This window comes from Nilaparvata lugens, chromosome 13 (assembly GCF_014356525.2).
Source record: "Nilaparvata lugens isolate BPH chromosome 13, ASM1435652v1, whole genome shotgun sequence".
Classification (NCBI taxonomy): domain Eukaryota; kingdom Metazoa; phylum Arthropoda; class Insecta; order Hemiptera; family Delphacidae; genus Nilaparvata; species Nilaparvata lugens.
In genome coordinates this window covers 13725270-13746852 of record NC_052516.1, presented here as the reverse complement: position 1 = coordinate 13746852, position 21583 = coordinate 13725270, and the positions used below count along the sequence as shown (strand labels likewise).

At 35.5% G+C, this 21583-nt stretch overlaps 1 protein-coding gene across 1 annotated transcript in view; it reads left to right on the top strand.

Moving 5' to 3' along the window:
• Window positions 1-17176, top strand: part of LOC111057522 (GATA-binding factor A) — a 67114-nt gene extending 49938 nt beyond the window's left edge. Inside the window, exons 2-6 of the mRNA XM_039439865.1 lie at window positions 9260-9368; window positions 10497-10853; window positions 12213-12406; window positions 15583-15856; window positions 16565-17176. Of these exons, the coding sequence (XP_039295799.1) occupies window positions 9302-9368; window positions 10497-10853; window positions 12213-12406; window positions 15583-15856; window positions 16565-16920 (1248 nt within the window). The 5' untranslated portion in view covers window positions 9260-9301 and the 3' untranslated portion in view covers window positions 16921-17176. The remainder of the gene's footprint in view (window positions 1-9259; window positions 9369-10496; window positions 10854-12212; window positions 12407-15582; window positions 15857-16564) is intronic.
• Window positions 17177-21583: the final 4407 nt, after the last annotated feature.

Genomic DNA, 21583 nt, shown 5'->3' with positions numbered 1-21583 from the left:
GTAGAGTTCAAAAAACTTATAAATGAAGTAAAAAGTAGCTGAAGAATTTATTAGATTTAACTGAAAGAGCATGGTTTTTATGTCATCAGCACAGATTTCTATGAGTCTCCAGTAATACATTAGTGTTATCGGATGGACACGTTAAACTGTCGTTCCCGGTTGAAGTGTGACAGTCGTAAGGCCCACTGACGGCTTTAATGATATATTCAGGCGGTGGGACCTTCCCGCAAGGACACCCCGCCAGGGGTGCCCACAGCATGATTTGATGTCGCAAGTTGAGACATGAGGTTGAATTTTTGGGGGGATTTTTTGAAAAAAACTAGGGAAAATGGAGGGGATTTTTCAATATACAGTTTTTAAGTACCTAAATGGATACCAAATTTTAAGAATTTTGGAGGGGAATTTTGCGACATGGACCATTGGGGGGATGGGCACCCCTGCTCCCCACCAACAAAAGCCATACGAATTTACTTCAATAAATTAGTTAATAAGGTGGGTTCACTAGTTGATGGACTCATGGACAACCCGGGCTGGAGAACTGCGATTTATTTTATGTGCGAAAATGCAAGAACTCGCTCAAAATGCCGCTGATATTGAGTCAGCTGTTCTATTGAAAACAGTGGATAACCTAGAGTAATAGTTGAAGTCAACAGCTGACAGCTGATTTGTGAATTGTAATGATAGGATAAAAATTTCCACGTAAATTAACTTGCCTGATAATTTGCGACTCCTCCCTTCACACGGACAATTCATCCATGCAGTGAGAATATTTATGTAATTCATAACTTTTTTTCAAATATGTCATATTTTATGAATAAACAAACTTGAATTTGAATTTAAACCTTCTTAAAAATTACTACAAACTTGTTATCATGCACTTTCAATGTTATTCTATTATATCCTCGAAAAGGACGGAGGAGTGAATCAAAATCGTCGACCAATTAACTTGATCTGTATGTTGGCTCAAAGAATATTTGTTGAAAATGTCAAGTTGATTGATAAAAGCATTGGAAGGTTATCATGGAACTTACAACCCACGAACTAACGAACGGACAACGCGTTTCGAGCCTTTTTTCCTGGGAGTAAGAAAGGATATCTAGGACATCATTTCCTGATATTTGAATGAAGTATGCATTCTGAAAATGGAAACAGCAAACACTTATAGTAAACACTATGCGTGAACAGGAGTAAAAGACTTGGAGACAAAAATAATGTTTTACAGGATTTTTCAAGTTATGATGAGCGCCGATCATTGAACAGTTGTTGAGCGGGTTTTGAGCGATTATTGAGCGGGTATTAAAAGTTAATAAACTGTAATTGAGCTGCTATTGAACGGTAATTAAGCGATTAATCAACAATAATCCAGATCAACATGAAACAGCCGCCGATCATTGAGCGGTTGATGAGCGATTGTTGAGCGGGTATTGAGCGATTATTGAGCGGATATTATGAGTTGATAAGCGGTCATTGAGCTGTTATTAAGCGGTGATTGTGCGATTAATCAACAATAATTAAGATCAACATGAACAATAATTGCTTACGTATCAAAACATATCCTGACAACATATTGTTAGAATTTAATTGAATGTACATTACAGCAATGTTATGCAAGTAGGCTACTCTGCTCCGTGATTGTTCATTTATTTCAGTGTAGAATTTAGTTTCAAATGAGAATCTAATCTTATCTTAATAGGCGCATTCAACAGGTTAACTGTAAATATAGAAGCATAGGCTTTCCAATGTCAAGGTCTGCTGCAAAATAATAAAATAATTATTATTATTACTATTACATTTTGTAAAACTTTAAAGTGAAAAAACACTCACATTCTTTGATGTGGCGACGTCCGTTTCGTGCTGGTATCGCACATTTTCAAGCCAAACAGAAACTGAAGTGTTTAAGGTTATGAGGGTGAAATTTGGTCAGAGAGGGGGTTGAGGGGAGTTTTGGCGGTTAATGGAGGAGGATTTAAATGAGTTTGTCAAACAGGGTGTGGGAGGAAAAGTTGATTTGGTCATTTACAATATTGTTTGGCTGTTGTTTGATGTGTTTGTATATTTCAAACTGTTCTAGTACATTTAATTTCCTGTTTTTGTGGGAATAGTGGAGTATTTCGAGGTTGTTGTCTATGTCAGGGTGTGTGTGGTCAGTGGAGATGTGTTCTGCAAAGGTGGAATGGGAGGACGGATGGGTAATGGCTCTTGTGTGTTCTTTGAATCTTATATTGAAATTTCTAGCTGTTCTACCTATGTAAAATTTGCTGCAATCTTTACAATTTTAGCTTATAAATTCCTGGTCTATTGTATTGATTTTGAGAGGTGTTGTGTGGGACAAGAGTTTTTTCAGTGAGTTTTTTGTTCTGTATGCAACCTTTTATTTCATTTTCTTGAATGATGCTGCTATTTTGTAAGTATTTTGTAAGTAATTATTATTGACTTGAAGTCTTCAACATTCAGGAATTTTCTGATCATATTCATTTTCATACAAGCAGGTAACCCGAGCTCCGCAAGGGTCTAATTGTGAACTTGACAAACTGAAAACTTGGCCTACTGGTATCTTCATAAATTTGAAATAGGCCTATAACCATCCTCTAAAAATTGAGAATCTATATGCAAAGTTTCACTTTAATAAGTCCAGTAGTTCGGACGTGATGATGCGTCATTCGTGAATGTCCTATCCCGTACTTCTATAAGCCGATTATTTCTTCCATTATTATTATAGATTAGTGGTTAGTACAGAATAAATATTTTTATCTCACAACCTCTTGCTTTTGTGTATTAACTCCGCCTTTCAACTCTTTTATTTTCTACTCCTCGTAATTCTTCTTCCTCTTCAATAATTTACTGTATTATAAATTTCCCTGTAGGATCGTATGGTCGCTCAAAGTAGGGTCGCAATCCCTTCCTCTTTGTATAGCATTCCTCCCATGAAATCTTCTCAAACCTCTGCTACTGTTTGAGAGAAATGCTATTAAAGAAAATGATTTTCAACAAGTATCATTCTCAATTTCACAATCTACATTTCTCTAGGTGTAAATATCCTTTCCAGATATTAAATTTCAAGTTCCTCTCCACAGTTATAACCACCAGGAGTTCAACCATCGACTACAGACATGAATATACTGACTATATTCATGTCTTTAGTCAATGGTCGCATGAACTCGTCTCAAAAACTGCTACTATAACTTATGGGTGAATTTAATTCAATAAATTCTTATCTAGCACATAATCTTCACAATGTACATCCAAATCTCTGTCATCTAATTCTCTCTCTAAAAGATTCTCCAAAAATGGTGGTTCTTCACTGCTATAAGTATTTCCTGTATTTTCACAATTTATACAATCTATCTATCTCTCTCCAAAGAGATCCTTCAAATGTGAAGATTCTCTCCATAAAAATGTTTAAGAACCCACTGTATGAGTGAATTTTATTCAATCTATCTATCTAGTCTAGCACATTATTTTCATAATCCACATCTACATTTCTCTCTAAAGTATCCTTTGTATACAAAGATTCCTTTCATAGCTATAATGACGTCCTGTATTTTCAAAATTTACACAATCTTCTTTTACATTTTTCAATAACAAGATCATCCAAATGGGAAGATCTTCTCCACATGCACGCCTCCCTTACAATATTCTCCACATGAACTCGTCTCAGAAATCTCCTACTCCATGAGTAAATTTCATTCAACCCATCTATCTGACCTAACACATAATTCTCATAATCTACAGCCACATCTCTCTCCAAATAATCCTTTAAATACGAAGATTCTCTCCATAGCTAAAAGGACCTCCTGTATTTTCACAACTCACATAGTCTACTTCGACATCTCTCTCCAAAATCTACTTTGAATATTTTCTCAATGTGAAGATCCTCTTCACATGCATGTACCAATATTGATACATATTTACCTCCCGTACAATATTCTCCATATGAACTCGTCCCAAAATTCTTCTAATGTATGAGTGAATATGATTCAATATGTACAGAATACATCTATCTTACCTATTACATTATTTTCATAATGTACATCTACATCTCTCTCTAAAGGATCCTTAAAATACGAAGATTCTCTTTATGGCTTTAAGGAATCATTGAAATACAGAGATTCTCTTCATAGCTATTGAGATCTCCTATATTTTCAAAATTTTCATATGCACCTCTCTTCAAAAAGATCCTTTAAATATCCTCCAAATTTTAAGATCCTCTCCTCATGCTTACATGAACCTCCCGTACAATATTCTTCACATAAACTCGTCTAAAAAATCTTCTACTGAACGAGAGAATTAGATTCAATCTTTCCAACCTAGCAAATAATTTACATCTAGCATTCATCTCTCTCTCTAAAGAATCCTTTATATACGAAGATTCCTTCCACAGCTATAAGAACCTCCTGTAGGTGAGAATTATTTTCACAATAATTCACACAATCTACTTATAAATCTCTCTATAGAAAGATCCTCCAAATGTGAAGATGTTCTCCACATGCTTACATGAACCTCCCGTAGTCCCGTACAATATTCTCCACATAAGCTCTTCTCTAGAATCTACTGTATGTGTGAATTTGATTCAACCTATCTGATCCAGCACATAATCTTCACAATCTACATTCATCACTCTCTCTCTCTCTCTCTCTCTCTCTCTCTCTCTCTCTCTCTCTCTCTCTCTCTCTCTCTCTAGGATCCTTGAAATATGAAGACACTCTTCATAGCTTCTGTATTTTTGCAATTCACATCCACGCCTCTCTTTGAAAATATCCTCTAATTCTCTAAGATTTTTGTTTAATAATATTATTAACATTTGAATAGATGCAATATTTAATTAATTTCCATCCTCTTATCTCATCATAGCTATTGGGACCTCCTGTATTCTCACAATTCACACAATCTTCTTCATCTCTCTCTAGAAAAAACCTCTCCAGAAAGATCATCTACATATGAAGATTCTTTCCACATGCTTGTAAGAATCTATCTCTATCCAGAAAAATCCTTTAAAGATCAGCCAAATATGAACATTCTTTCCACATGCTTATAAGAATCTCCTGAACAGCATTCTCCACATGAACTCTGCTCAAAAAACAGCTTCACTGCGCATGCGCACATATCTAAATGCGGCTCTTCTTCCGTCGCCGTTGGACGAAAGAAGTAGCTGTGACTAAAAAAAGACCAGCATCCCTGGTTGATTGTCAGAGTGAGAGGCTGGTCCTTCTTTTAGCCCCGCGACCTCTTACTCGTCTCAGTTGGGCGTGTCCTGGTTGTGTTTACGCGTGCGTCGATAAATTCAAGATGGCGGGCAGTTTTTGGAAGGCAGATGGCCTTAGGGTGTCAGAAGGGGTGGTGTTTTTGACTGGGATGGTTTTTAGAAGGGCGAAAATATGAAGTGATGTTTTCATATTTGGCTTTGTTTTGTGAATTGGGGTTTTTTGGAGTCTCTTCTTCAATATTTTTTTCACCGAGGATGATGCCCACATGAGCTCTAGGCTTGTGCGAAGGGGTGTGTAATGAGACGAACTATGATGAAAGGATGAGTGGACCCTCAGCTTCATGATGTTATTATATTCGACATTATTTTGTGAAACGGGTCTCCCTTCTTCATCATTTTTTGCTGAGGATTATGCCCACATGAGCTCTAGACTTGTGCATGGGGTGCGTAATAAGACGGACAATAATGGGAGATGAGTGGACCTACAGCTTTATATGAGTTCCGAACCATTTGTTTCATCTTCTCCCTACCTTCCCCTTTTTTCATGATGTTGATGCCCACATGAGCTCAAGATTGTGCGTGGATAATGAGACTGATAATGATGATGAGAGATGAAGGTGAAGGTGAAGGTGGTTCCGAACCACCGAGAGGTGATTTCTAAACTCATGAATGACATTTAGAGAAGTCGGCTCTTGAAGTGGTCACCCTTAAAACTGGAGAATCAGGCGTATTGATCTTATCTCACCTTAACGATAGTTTATATCTCAAGGTATATGATTTTGAGTTGAATTGAAATGACAAAAATTATGCTCATGTGGTGTTGAAGCTTCAATTTTTCTTGTATATTATACAATTCGCTCTTCATCCATTGTACTAAGGTACTGAATCTGATATCTGGTATAAGGAGGTACTCGTGAAACGAATTTTGAGAATTTGACTGTTGACATTCAATTGAAAATTATGAGCGACTTGGAAATTTCAACGCAAAAATTAGTACTTCGGAAAATTTCATATCTAATGAATATAAATTTTTATATTTTATATAATTGGTTTAAAGCAGCAAACAATTCTTATAGATTGCATTTATTCCTCCTTTCACAGAATTCATTGAGAAACATTGAAAAACGATTATTTTCATCTCTAATGATAAATATTCCTCAATATTGAAGAATCTTGATTTTTCTCTGCCTACCTTTTCCATACTTTGTTCATTCCAAAATAATTCCAAAATCCTAAAAGTTTATAGTGAGATCCATGTTACAAAGTCAGCTCCTGATTAACATAGGTTTGCTATCCTTGTCTGTCATTAGACAAAACACGTAGCTATATCCTTTTCCTACTCCACACCGTTGCCAAGTCGTTCATAAGCTATGAAACTATGCAATGAACTACCAGAATATTTAATCTGAGCTATGAAAATGTATTAATAGATAATTGAGAGATCAATCAATGTTCTTGACAAATAGAAAAGAACTGGCTTATTCACGTACGGGATAGGAGATTCGCAAATTATGCATCATCACGTCTGAACTACTGGACTGATTAACTTGAAATTTTGAATATAGATTCTTAATTATGATTATTCTAATTAAGATTCTTAATTATAATTAGATTCTTAATTTGATGGTTACAGGTCTATTTCAAACTCTTCAAGATTCCACTCGGTCAAGTTTTCAGTTTGTCAAGTTTCAAAATAGACCCTTGCGGAGAGCACGAGTTCCCTGCTAGTATAATATGAACTAAGTAGATTTATAATATTTCCCGTATTTACAAAGGAGGATGTTTCTATAGGATGTTGCTATAGGAGATATCCAAAGCAAAATATCAAGTGAAGTAGAGAATGCTCCAATCCTTCTATAGAGTATCGCACTGTAGAAATCGAAGCTTAAATAAAGGGCTCAGTCAATAAAACACAGTTATGAAGAAACATTATCACCCGCATATTATAACCCATACAGTCTACCAACTGTTTCCAACACAAGTGTTATAACTATGCTATATAGTGACAGTATATGCTTGTGTGTAGGCCTATATATGCACCTTTATATGATAAGCGTTATCATTTTGCACACCTGATGCGCATATAACATGTAACATGTAAACCGAAATGCATTGTGGACAACATTACTTATCAACCCGGCTTCCTGTCAGCTTTAAAACTCCTGGCTATCTACCCATTGTCACTCAAGTATCAGGCATTGTTTATAAATAACACGTACAAACAATGAAATGTACTGTTTTCTATGTATTAACTTTATTGGTAAGGGCTACTCTACTACTTTGACTGACAAAAAAATTAAACATTTTGTCTTAAAAATTAATCATTTTGTCTTGAAAATTACAGTCAAAAGATGCTGTAGGAAATAACGAGTGTTTCAAAAAGAATGACCCAATCTTAACAGTTATATTTATTTCAAAAAATGGTACACAAACCAATTTACATCAAATTACTCACAGAAGTATCAAGTTTTTGATGATGTATTATAAGTGTCGTATGTGCCCTCCTTTTGAGGCTCAGACGACATGTAGACGGTAGCCAAATTCATCCCAGACTGTTCGCAAGATGTCTGTCTTCTCGGACTGTAGCTACTGTGTCAGTTATCCTGGTTTTTAGCACCTCAGTATCAAGTGCTAAGGAAGTACTTTGATTTTTAACTTTTTTTGTACTTTGTTACGACAAGATGTAGACGTTGTGGGTGATCGTGATGTATTCATCACTTGAAATTGAATGAACAGTTACTTTTTTTTAGATTATTTCAAATGAAAGTCTTATTCATTGCAATATCATGTTATTATTCCTATTTTCTGTGTACTCTTCTCATTCTTCTTTACCATTTCCTCTCTCACGCTCTCCACCTTTTCTCACATCTACTCTCTCTCTCCCATTTTTCAACCAATGACATGAATGAATGTCAATCTCAGGCTCAGTTGCATGAAAGCCTGTTAATTGGAGATACTTGAGATTTTGTCAAAAAAATCCACTTTTTTGACATCTCAAGTCTCTTCAATTTTGGAGAAGTTCCACAACATCAATCAATATTCACTCTACAAACTGAGGAGAATACAAAGAAGTGGTGGTAGAAAAAGAAGATGATGATGTTGATGATGATGATGATGATGATGATGATGATGATGAAGAAGAAGAAGTAGAAGTAGAAGAAGAAGAAGAAGAAGAAGAAGAAGAAGAAGAAGAAAATGAAGAAAAAGCCTGTTAAATTTTAATCATGATCGAATTCCACGAGAACCAATCAGAGAAGGCTTCTCTGATTAGATCTTGTGGGATTATTTTATCGGGATTAAAAGTTTACAGACTTTTGTGCAACCAGATTTAAGAATTATAGCTAACATTCTTGAATCGTTCCAATTGATTGACCAAATAGTGCTGAGAACATTTTCAAAATAGTTTAAATATACGATCCTAACTATTATATGCCTCATTCTTTTCTTTTCCTCGGTTCCATACTTCTACTCCAACAACTTCTCGACATGTTCTCAGCATTGCAATGATCTAAAGGTGCGTTCATACTTATGCGCCACTAACACGCGCATTTCTTTTTCCATCAGCTGAAGCTATGCTTATTATATCTGTATCTTACTGATTCTGTGAAAAATACAGATCAGCTGATGAAAAGAGAAATGCACTTTTCATGGCGTATATGTCTGTACGCACCTTTAGACTGAAGATCCAGCTTAGTTCAACACATGGTTAAATAACATATTTTTTCTATAATATAAGGTTTCTTGAGGATGATGAGGTCATCATCATCTTCACTTCAGGGATTAGGTTTATTAATTAACCTGTTCCGGTACCCATCTCTTTCTTGGCCTCCCTACATCTCTTTTTCCTTTAGGTCTATAGTTTTGGAATTCAAGGGGCATTCTTCCAGGTGGCATTCTATCAAAATGACTGCACCAGTTGCGTCTATTTTGTATAATTCTTTCATGCAGAGGAGCAACCAATAAAACCTGTCTTATATCAGTATTTCTGATTCTATCAACTCTAGTACAGCCAAATATAAGGTTTTAACGGAATTTTTGTTGTTATTTCTGTTGCAGAATGCGTGAGGCAATGTTGGATTTGCTTTGAGGTGTTTCACAATGTTTCATGGTTCCAACACACCCGGAGCAATGGCCATCTCATCCAACTACAACGAAAACTCAACTAGTAAGTTTAGAACTTAGAGTTTATCACAAATTCAAGTCTTTCATTGGAAATTGAACAGTATTTGTTGATCAAATATATATTTGTCTCAGGTGATCTGATTCAAATTGTTGAATGAATTGAATTCGAAATTGTAAAGTAGTCAATGAGCTTTTTAATTGACATGTTAATTTTGTCAATGTTCTGGAATTTTATTATCTTAGCGAAGTTGAGTTTTGCTTTGATTTAATTAAATTTCAGAACAGTAATGAAATTAACATGGCAGTTAAAAAGCTCATTGAGGTCTTTCTGGTATCATATCATAATATCATCAGCTTCATCAGATTTAGTATATTGCATCAACTTCAACTGACAGATATGGAGATACCTCATGCTATCATAGAACACAAATTTTCCTGTTTTCCTGTGAATAAATTGTTTTTGAAAAAAAATTTTTGAGAAAACAAAGAAAAAATAGTTACTGTGACCTATATTGTGGTTCATAGGCTCATATGAATTCAAGCTAGGTGTGGCCATAGAGAGAAATACATAATAGTGCGATAAGAATTTATCTCATGCTATAGGGCAGGAAAGCCGGTTAAATTTAACCGTGATTAATTTCACAAGAACCAATCAGAAAAGGCCATTTCGATAAGACAGACGGCTTCTCTGATTGGTTCTCGTGGAATTAATCACGATTAAAACTTAACCGGCTTTTGTGCAACCGGCACTAAGTATGAGAGACTATCCGTGTCACGTACCTTCATGAAAAAAAGAACGTGTACTATTCGCTAGAACAAAGAAATTTGGAACACAAACCATACCATGAGATAAATTCTTATGGCACTCTTAATTTCTCTCTATGGCCACACCTATCTTGAATTCATGTAGACATTCTAAATACATTCTATAGACATTTTTTAAATCAGACCTATGAGCCACATATGGGCCACAGTAACTATTTTTACTTTCCTTGCCCTATTACCATAGGTGAGGAAAGTATTGCTTTCCAAAAAAAATTAAGGTACCCTATTTTCAAGTTTTCTATATGTTTCAAGGTCCCCTGAGTCCAAAACATGATTTTTTCTTTGTTTTCTATAAAAAATTGTTTCAAAAACAATTTATTTAACAATTGAAATCAATTTTTTGCAGACTGGGACACAACCCCTAGCTCAGCCATCAGTTCCCCCTCCTCCTCGTCCCACTGCCAACAACAGCAGCAACAACAACAACACCAGCAACAACAGAGCCAACAACAGCTGCTCTATGTGCCGGGCAGAAACAGCTGGGGCGGCGCGAATTCGGTTGGCGCCCAAGGCACAAGCTACCATGACGCCCATCTGCAGACGGCACAGTACAATGGGGCGTCAACCCATCATCAGGGGGTGGTGGCTCCCCCTCACCACCCTCCTCCTCACCACCCACCTCATCATCTGCCCAGCACTTTTTACGCCGCGCAGACGTCGATTATGTGGCGTGCGTATGACTACAATAACCCCGCGCATTATGGTGAGTTTCTTGTTGAATTGAATTAAATTGGAAATTGAATTGAAAACTCTTCATGTTTGAAAATAATTTCAATAATTTGAAATTTGGATTGAAAACAGGAATTAGATACACAGGAATATTGTAAATATTCATTAAGGCTGTTCGGCACACCTTTTTATTTTTATTCAAATTGGAAAATCTTCTTCAATATAATTGTTAAGATCATTATAAGAGTGAGAAAAAGTAGCAACTCTTTAAGTGATCTAATAAGCGAGTTATGGGTTGTTGAAGTGCTAAACTCCGTTTTCTTTCCAGATCATAAACGGTTTCGAATTAAGTTTTTTTTAATACATTCAGTATATGCTTTCTTCTTGTATGCGTTTTATCGCGATCAATGCCAAAATAAACAAGTTATCGAATTTACAATGAATGTTACTTTTTTATTTATGAACGATATGGTGAATGAAATTTTTTAGTTTGGAAAGATACATTTTTTGAATTTTTAAGAGAAACTCTAATAATAGAGTCGAAACCGTTTATGATCTGGAAAGAAAACGGAATCTGGAAAGTTAGCACTTCAACAACCCATAACTCGCTCATTAGACCACTTAAAAATTTCAGTTCTACTTTTTTCTCACTCTTATGATCTTAACAATTATGTTGAAAAAGATTATCCAATTTAAATAATAAAAAAGTATACCACACAGCCTTAAGATAAACATTACATTGAAAAACAATAATTAAGAATAGTCATAAAACTTCAGACAGTCAGATCTGTAAACTCTTGAAGGGGGTATGGGGATAATGTAAATAAATATTTCTTGAGTTTTAATCTCATTGAACAGTACTATAGACCACTTGTATGTAGAATAAGAATTGAAAATCATAGCACCCTACCACCCTCCGTATTTTAACAACATGTTTCGTACTCATCAGAGTCATTTTCAAGTGTGGAAATGACTCTGAGGGTGTGATCACATTAAATGCGAGTATGTGCAAGTGGTTGTCAGATCATGCAAGAGCTGAAAAACAAAATCTGGGAAGAGCCATTGAAATACGTTGTGACTTGCATGTAGCTGCAACCAGCAAGAGCACGCGTTCAGTGTGAGTGTTCCTATTGCTCTTTCCACATTTTCTTTCTCATCTGTACGCTTGGTCATGCATTACCAAGCTTGCATTTGCATACGCATTCAATGTGATGACACCCTTACGAATTTTCATCTAGCTGTTTACCCTGGTGTCAATATTTGCAGTAGCAGAAGACTTCGGGGTGATTTACAGCATTTAATTGGGATTATCGTTTAGTTATAATTTTAATTTTAATCATTAGTATTCTTCTATGATGTTTCTAACTGACATGTTTCCCGGTTTCACCACCAGATGGCAGCATGGAGTTCCAGATGGGCGAAGGCCGCGAGTGCGTGAACTGTGGTGCGATTTCGACACCACTGTGGCGTCGCGACGGAACCGGGCATTACCTGTGCAACGCATGTGGTCTGTACCACAAGATGAACGGCATGAATCGACCTCTGGTCAAACCTGCCAAGCGGCTAGTTAGTCCTGCATTGACTCAGGTTTGTTCACAAAAATTCATCAATTCAATATAATTTATTAATTTTAAAAAATTGGTTTAAAAATACAGTTGTGGAATATGGGGTTAATTTGTTAAGAATACTTTTTCTTCTGACAGTAATCTAGTGTTTTCTACATTACTCAATAAAAATAGATTGAAGAATCCTTTCAATCAGCTTTACTATAATAAGATTCTCGTTATAAAGCCAGTGAAAATGATGGGATGACATAGTTGCCAGTTTTCTGTTTAATCAGTTTAATCAATGTTTGCCAAACATTAAAAAACATTCAATCAGTTTGCCAATGTTTAATCAGTTGCTGACTTTAGAACGTGAACCTCTCACTCTAGGTTCCTGCACTTCTAAAGGTGCGTACAGATTTACGCGCCGCGAACACGATCAATTCACTTTTCATCAGCTGATAATTATATCTGTATTTGTAAAGAAATGGTAAAATACAGATATAAAAAGCTTGGCGTCAGCTGATTAAAAGTGAATTGCTTGTGTTCGCGGCGCGTAAATCTGTACGCACCTTCAGATTAAGAGCAACCCATGTCTCCATTCATCCTTATATAGAGAACACAGAATTTACAGATGGAATTAAATAGAGAATGCATTTATTCAAATGCTAATTAATATATAATTATTATTTAACGAAAATCCTAAATAAATGCTGTAAATCACCCCGAAGACTTCTGTTACTGCAGACATTGACAACAGGGAAATTCCATCTAGCTGTTAACCCTGTTGTCAATATATGCAGTAGCAGAAGTCTTCGGCGTGATTTACAGCATTTATTTAGGATCTTCGTTAAATAATAATCAACACAGAATTTCTTATTCAGGATGAATAACGTAGATTTGTATAACAACTTAGAAACTAAATAGCGTTTTATTTAGTTGACAACAAAAATGTAGAGCACGAATTACAATTATTAATGTAGAGCATGCATTTCCCAGTTAAAAGGGTTGCAATATGACGAATAGAGAGTCTATTTTCTTTCTCTTAAGTTTGCTTCTTTCGAATGAAAAGAACAAACATTCCCTACACCACAAATTGGATAGTCATATTTATATTGAACTTCGTGTTTCATTGTTGTAGTAAAGCATCTTGCTGGTTAGAATAATGTTGTTTTTGTTCCTTCTCCCTACGAAGTACCATAGAGAAACAATAGCGTAAGTAGATATCCCATGGTATAGAGCGTTTATGTCGCAACTTTTACTGTTATCTCAAGCCGATTACTGTCGATTATTGTAGATGTTTACTGTTTTGACCGGGTAAGAGTTTATGAACGGCACAATATGAAAGACTACCAGCGTCATAAAGCTTCACGGGAAAGAACTACGTGGACTATCTGCTTGAGATAACAGTAAAAGTTGCGACATAAACGCCCTATACCATGGAATATCTACTTATGCTATTGTTTCTCTATGGCATTACTCTCCTCCTACTTTTCAATCAATCTGTTTGTCATTGCTTGTCTTTCACAACCCATCAAATCTCAAAAAATATCATACCTTTTCAATTATCCTGTGGCTAGTTCCATAAAGTATAATCAAGAAAATTCATGAACAGTCTCAGATTAACACAAATTGATGAATGAACAAATAATTTCAATCTTAAAATATACCAATATCTAACATCAATATCCTATACTATTAAACGAGCAACTTCTGTTTATAAGTTTATATGTTTGTATTTCACCGGATCTTGAAAACGACTCCAACGATTCTCACGAAATTCAGAACATAGTAGGTTTATAATATAAAGGTTCGATTGCACTAGGTCTCATCCCTGGGAAAACTCGCTGAAGAACATTAAAAGGATAATTATTATTCATCCTTTGAAAAACAGCTGATAATAATTATTCCGTCGTCTGTTGGTGATGGAAGTGAGTGAGCGAGTTGTGTGTGTGGGACTGTGTCCCATAAATTAAGCCAAAATTATGACTCGCTGTTGAACTTTTGTAATCATTCAATCAGGTACTTAGTGCCATGGCTTACTTCAGATAAGTATCTATAGTAGGGTGTGTTAGTGCCGGTTGCAATAAAGCCGGGTTATTTTGAATCCTGCAAAATTCCAGTAGATCCATCATTTTGAAATGGTCTTCTCTGATTTGGCTCTTTGTGCAACTGGGCCTTTGTGATGGAAATTTTTGCATTCCTGTGGGAATTAATCTCAATTTACTGTGATTAGATAGAACATTTCTGTATGAATGTTATTATAATTCCTTCTTTCGTAACAATTTGTTTATGTTCTTGTACTACAGAGCGAAGCTGGGTTCCCGATATTCCCTGAAAAACATGAACTAATAAATAAAAAATTTCAAACATAAAATGTACCAATACTGAGTACATCAGCCGTACATAATCAATACTGTTTTAATTAGCTTTGCATTCGTTACTATCCTCATCACGCATACATTACAAGCATATTATTTATACTCCTCACTATGTTTACAACATTATTGTAGTTGTAGTAACTCTCGCACGCGTGTAAACGCGCACACGCCAAGCCAATCTACAGCTGGTCACGTAGCTTGCTCTTTCTCTTTGTTCTTGCTCACATAATTATCTTTTTGAAGCTTGTATCCTTGACTTACCAACTTATAATAAAGTTGATATTATCATATTTTATAACCTAAAAGCTGTAACAATAAATAGAAATTCCTGGGTATTTATTATTCACTGTCGTTCTTTGAATCATTTTCTCCTATTCATCTCCTCTCTATTCATTTCTCATACCTCTTATTGTTGATATTAACTTTTAAATCCTTAGCTTTCAGCCATTCTCTTTTCTCCCTCTTTATTTGACTCTCTCCATCATGATCTTCTTATTCACTCTATCTTCCTCCTCGCTCATTCTCTTTCGGAGACAACTTACAGTATCAGGCTATTTTTCTCGATCAAATCAATTCTCCCTGACTCAAACTTCCTCTATAATGTTTACACTTCAATCATCAGTTCAATTCAATATGGATATCCACCATAACATCAACTCCACCAACGCAGAAAATTTTCGACCGGGTAAAGAAAAGTTCTTTTAGTACAGAAAAGTTCTACCGGGTACAAACATTTTTCAAAAAATTTTAACAATTACTTTTAACAATTCTTCGATTTTAACAATTTCGTGATTTTTTATATTTTTATAAATCTATATTTTTTATTTTCAATTTACAGACCGCAACCCGGCGCCTAGGCCTATCTTGCAGCAACTGTGGGACCCGCACTACGACGCTCTGGCGTCGTAACAACGAGGGAGAACCCGTCTGCAACGCTTGCGGTCTCTACTACAAACTGCACGCAGTCAACCGACCGCTAGCCATGCGCAAGGATGGCATACAGACACGTAAACGCAAGCCGAAAAAGGCCGCAAACGCAACCTCTGCCGCAACCGCAGGCGGAGCCGCAGGTGGTAGCGGGACGCACGAGACTGCGGCCAACAGTGGTTCAGGTAAGGGAGTACGATTTTCAAAGTTCGTTCGGTAGCTTACCTTTGATTTTTCCACTCTAGTTTGATTTGAAATTGTTTTGAATTTAGATAAAGTGAACAAGAAGAAGGAGAAAGAGGAGAAGATGAAGACAGGAGTGAAGAAGAAGACAGGGGGAGTGGAAGAAGGGGTAGATGAGGAATAAGAAGAACACAGGGGGAGAAGAAGAAGAGGAAGAAGAAGGCAGAGGAAAAGAAGAAGAGTAAGATGAAGGAGGAGAAGACACACACACACACACACACATACACACACACACACACACACACACACACAACACACACACACACACACACATACAGACCAATACCCAAAAACCACTTTTTTGGACTCAGGGGACCACGAAACGTATAGAAATTTACAAATGGGGGTACCTTAATTTTTTTCGGGAAGCAATACTTTCCTTACCTATGGTAATAGGGCAAGGAAAGTAAAAATCACATTGAAATTAAACATGAATGAAATAGAACAATAATGCAAACACAAAAACAAATTGACTGCATGGTGCAGTGTGCTAAATCGATATTTATAATTCCTATTATTACTTTCCTTGCCCTATTACCATAGGTAAGGGAAGTATTGCTCCCCGTATTTAAATTTTGTCATTTGTGATTCATTATATCTTTCATTATTCATGTATTTCATTTAAAAACTTCATTTTTTTCCTGTCGCAGACTCGAAACACGACCGTACGGATCGCCCCTACCTGGGCCATACCTCCCTGCTAGCGGGGCCCTCCGTTTCGGTGAAGTCCGAACCACCGTCAACCGCCTACACGGAGCATCACCATGTCACCCCGGGCCAACACACGGACCCCTACTACCACCACCACCATCACACGCATCAGTCGCTGACGTCAGCGGCTGCATCATCACCGTTCGGCGTGACGTCATCGCACCACCATCATCCCCATCATCAGTTGGGCTTCAACTTCCCACACGCGCACACACACGCAAGCGCCGCTCAGTCTACGAGCGGTTATCATCATCATCATCATCATTTGGGACCTAAAATTATGGCTACCACTTGATTGAATTGGTAGAAAATTGGTGAAAAATTGCATTTTTTAAGGTGCGTACAGTATTATGCGCCATGAATACGTGTATTTTGTTTTCCATCAGCTGATGATATGCTTACTATATTTGAATCTTACTTTGTTTGTACAACATATCGGGGCACCGAACTTCGCTCGTTATTTTCATTCATTGATAAACAGAAGACAATTCTCTAAAATGATCGTGTTTCTATTTCACAGCTGTCTATATGTCATCTTATGAATTTCGGAGATGCGATATTTTGATTCTTCACATACTCACTCACTCACTCACTCACTCACTTTTTTACTATCCACAGCTGTTCCAGCCAAGGATGAATTATCCTTTTAATGTCGTACAGCGAGTTTTTCCAAGGATGAGACCTATTGCAATCGAATTTTTATATCATAAACCGACCATGTTCCAAATTTCGTGAAAATCGTTAGAGCCGTTTTCGAGATCCGTTGAATATAAATAACCAAAATAATATAGAAATACAAATATACGGAAATTGCTCACTTAATATAATAGGATACAGATATAATAAGCTGATGAAGAGTGAAATCCGCGTGTTCGTGGCGCATAAGTCTGTACGCACCTATACAAGTTTTGTTTTATGAGTATTGAGGTTCAGTAACAACTACTCAGAACACTGGTTGGAAGGGTGATCATTGATCAATTATTATTTCCAATCATCATTTTCAAGATTCAAGATTCTTGAATCTTGAATCATCACTATCATTTGGGGCTTATTAAGACTATGTCTACTACCTGAGAAAACTCCTATAATATTGATTCTGTGCTACTACTTGATTGAAGGAGTACAAGCTGATTGAATAATTGAGCTATTTTCACGAGATTTGCTTAGTTTTAGTTCTAGACTGTAGAAGAACAATGACGAGTTACTATTATTAACATTTGGGGCTCAAAATTGTGGCTACTGCTTGATTGAATTAGAAAAATTGGTAGAAAATTGCATTTCCTACAAGATTTTGTTTTATTGAGTCTTGAAGTTCAGTGACATCTACTCATAACTCTAGTTAAATGAGTGATCATTAAAGAGTTATTGTCTTTAATCATCATCACTATCATTATTTAGGGGCAAGATTATGGCTTCTACTTGATTGAATTGATAAAATTTATTGAGTTTCAAGTTATTTTCACGAGATTGGGTTAATTTTGTGCATAAATGATCACTCAGGACTCTGGTTGGAAGGGTGACTCTGTTTAATGGGTTATCATCATAATATTAGGGCTACGATTATGGCTACTGTACATGATTGATTATAGTCCGTGCAAATTTACTTCTTACTTGGGATGGACATGCGCAGCAGAGAAAGCATACAGCGGGAGGGATACAGAGGCGCGATGTTGCCGTTTTGAAGCGGCCAGCGTTCTCCAACTTCTAGTGACTGTTCATGTGCTCATGCTACACATGCCAAGTTTCCTGTCTGAAAGCAGTCAGACGACTGACAAATTGGCAACTGCGCTTCTACCTATGACTCTATTAATCACTGTAATTGGCTGATCTCCCTCCATTTCTCTGCGCTGCATATTCCTCCAAGTCTGAAGTAAATTTGCACGGACTATAAGAGTGACTCTTGAATGAAGTCATGTCCAATATTTTTCAGTCACGGTTAATCAGTAATGTGATTGTAACAATCACTTGAGAGTGGTTAATAAAACTGAGTAACGATTCTCAATATTTGTATCGTATTTTCAAGAAACTAGATTAATTAATTGTATATTGAAGTTCAGTGACGATCACTCAGGACCCTGGTTGTATGGGTGACCATCTACGGCTTGTTATCCATCATCATTTGGGACGTGAGATCATGGCTACCTCTTATTGAGTAATATAGATTCGAAACAGCATTTATAGCAGCTTTACATTATTCTATTACTTTAAAAACTCTCATAGCTGTATTGAAATTTAATTCTAATTATATAAGCTTAGTGTATAATAAACAACGATGATTTAGTTTGTAAGGGCTTGCCTCAACTGTGAATTTGAGTATACACGAATTTGTATTCAATTTTACGAAAGCTAGTCATTTTTTACTAACCAAACTACTTTTGGTTCAGATATTTACTTATTTTTAAGTATCCATTTTGAGTGTTCATAGTATTTAAGCTGTTAGAATTCTAGTGGTTTAATATTATATTATTGTAATACTGTATCTCAATAAAAATATTTAGAAGCTATTTATTGTCAAGCTATGAAAAATATAATAATGTATTCCATGTGATCACTATAATTTTCTTTATTATTTTGTAAATAATTTTGTATACACGTCAATTTTTACGTTATAGGCCTAGAACACTATTAGGTTGCTACTCAACGGTTAACTCAAGGTTGGCTCCTGATCGATGTTAATCCAAGATTAGAGCTTAACCGACGTTTGGGTAGCAGCCCTTATGTCATATTTTGTAGGAAATATTGTGTAAGCATTTGAAAGTAATTGTTCAATTTGTAACAATCGTGATTGAAAATTGTACAGCTTTTTCTAGTTATTTGACGAGAATAGAGGAAATATTAGGTTCCAAGAGACATAAATTTACTTGGGTTCAAATATCAAGAATATCGAGAATAGAGGAAATAATAGGTTCCGAGAGACATAAATTTACTTGGGTTCAAATATCAAAAGTAAAAGAATTGTCTAACAAGTATGATTTTTCAAATTATAAATAGCTCTAAACAGTCAATAGAATCCACGAAAATACAAATCATCATCAAATCAATAACTACAATAGATTTATATGACATTTTTCAAAACTTATTCATAAATTTATATACCGTAACGATTTCTTCCAAGATTGTATAGTAAAATGAGATCAATTATTCCAGAATTGATTAATTATTGTTCTATTTGTAACAAGCGTTATTGAAATTAGTACAGCTTTTTCAAGTTATTTGACAAGAATAGAAAAAATATATAAAATTATGACCCTAGAAACATATTATATTTACTTAGGTTCAAATATTAAAGTGAAAGAATTTTCCAACAACTATATTTTTTGTAATTATAAGTAGCTCCAAACACTCAATATAATCCATGCAGATATAAATCATCATCAAATTAATTACTATAATAAATATATATGTCATTTTTCAAAACTTATTTATAAATTTATATAACATTATATCAATGATTTCTTCCAAGATTGTATAGTAATGAGATCAATTCCAGAATTAAATTATGTATAGCTTATGAATGTGTATAGTATAGGATTTATATCGAATATTTATGAATGAAATGAATAAAATTGACTGCTTGTAACTCACTTGTTAACCAATTGTTTTTATTTTTCCCTTTTCCTTTTTCTTCTCATTCATGAAACTCATGAAAGCATTGATAGATTAATAAAGAATTCAAAGATGGAAGATTGTCTGGGCTCAGTTGTCTGGACAGTTTCACCAGAGACAAATAGCCATGGATCCAGGTGATAAAAATAATAAAATCGAGTGACCTGACTGGCTCAGGTCTGGTGTCAGGGTTTTCAGGGTCGCAACTGATCAATTTCAGGGCCTCTGACATGACCTCACGCCGGTCATGTCAGATTTCAATAGAACAGTTAACAGAATATCATTTTGAGCGAGTTCTCCAATCTCTCGTGACTCATTGACAAGAATGATTAGACTTCAAGAGCTGGAAGCTCTAAAAGAGATAATTGATTGGGGTGGTAAAAAGTAGTCCTGGAAGTGGTTTATGAATATTTTATAAGATTGTGGCCCTCCGTATTACTTCCCTTCATCTGTTTATTTCTATTGTTCTCTTCCTATAACTTTTTCTCTTCCTATTATTGGACAATTTCTATCTAAATTTGGGAAAGGAACAGTTTTGGGCTTTAAGCCTGTTGTTCCTCTCCCAATCATTCATAATTTAGAATGATATTGTATATATCAATGTATAAATAAATAAATAAACTTCCTTCTATAAAACATCAAGTTTTAATACATCACGATATTTATACGTGTGGAAATTCTGGATATATTTCAATTATAAAGTCAATGGATGTAATCACAATACAATTTCACTCTAATTATTCTTGTGGATATCCTATATGTATCATATTATATTAATTTTGAAGTCAAGGAATAATGAAATCACTTGAATATAGGCTACGCTTTGAGGTTGAGAAGTGAAGAGGACTTGAAAGTCCCAACTCCGCCAAATAAAGAATATGTTTAATTTATTTTACGCTTATCTCTCTGCCTAAGAATTATTAAGACTTTTCTTAGAACATATTTCTATTCATTATCTTGAACCACAGATCTATTAGGCTCATATTAGGCTGCTCGACAGTCAACGCCGGTTCAGTGCGGCTGTCGTGGCGTGGATCAGTGGGGGAGGGCTTAACTAGGCGGTTTTACTCTATGTTCTTTATAGGTGTAAGTGTGATTGTGTGTGTGTGTGTGCGTGTGTGTGAATGTCTTGTGCGAGTGAGATTTATTCACTATTAGGATTTCTTGCTTTTAGTTTTCTCTTTTTTTTCCTCTTAATTTATTTAATTTGTAGTGAATTGATTTAGTTGTTTCCTTATTATTTTTAATTATCATTTAATTTCAAATTGTAATGTATATTATTATTTTTATGTAACTTATCATCGTGAGTTAAGTGGAAGAGGGGGCTTCTATTGCCTCAATTTCGCCCACAT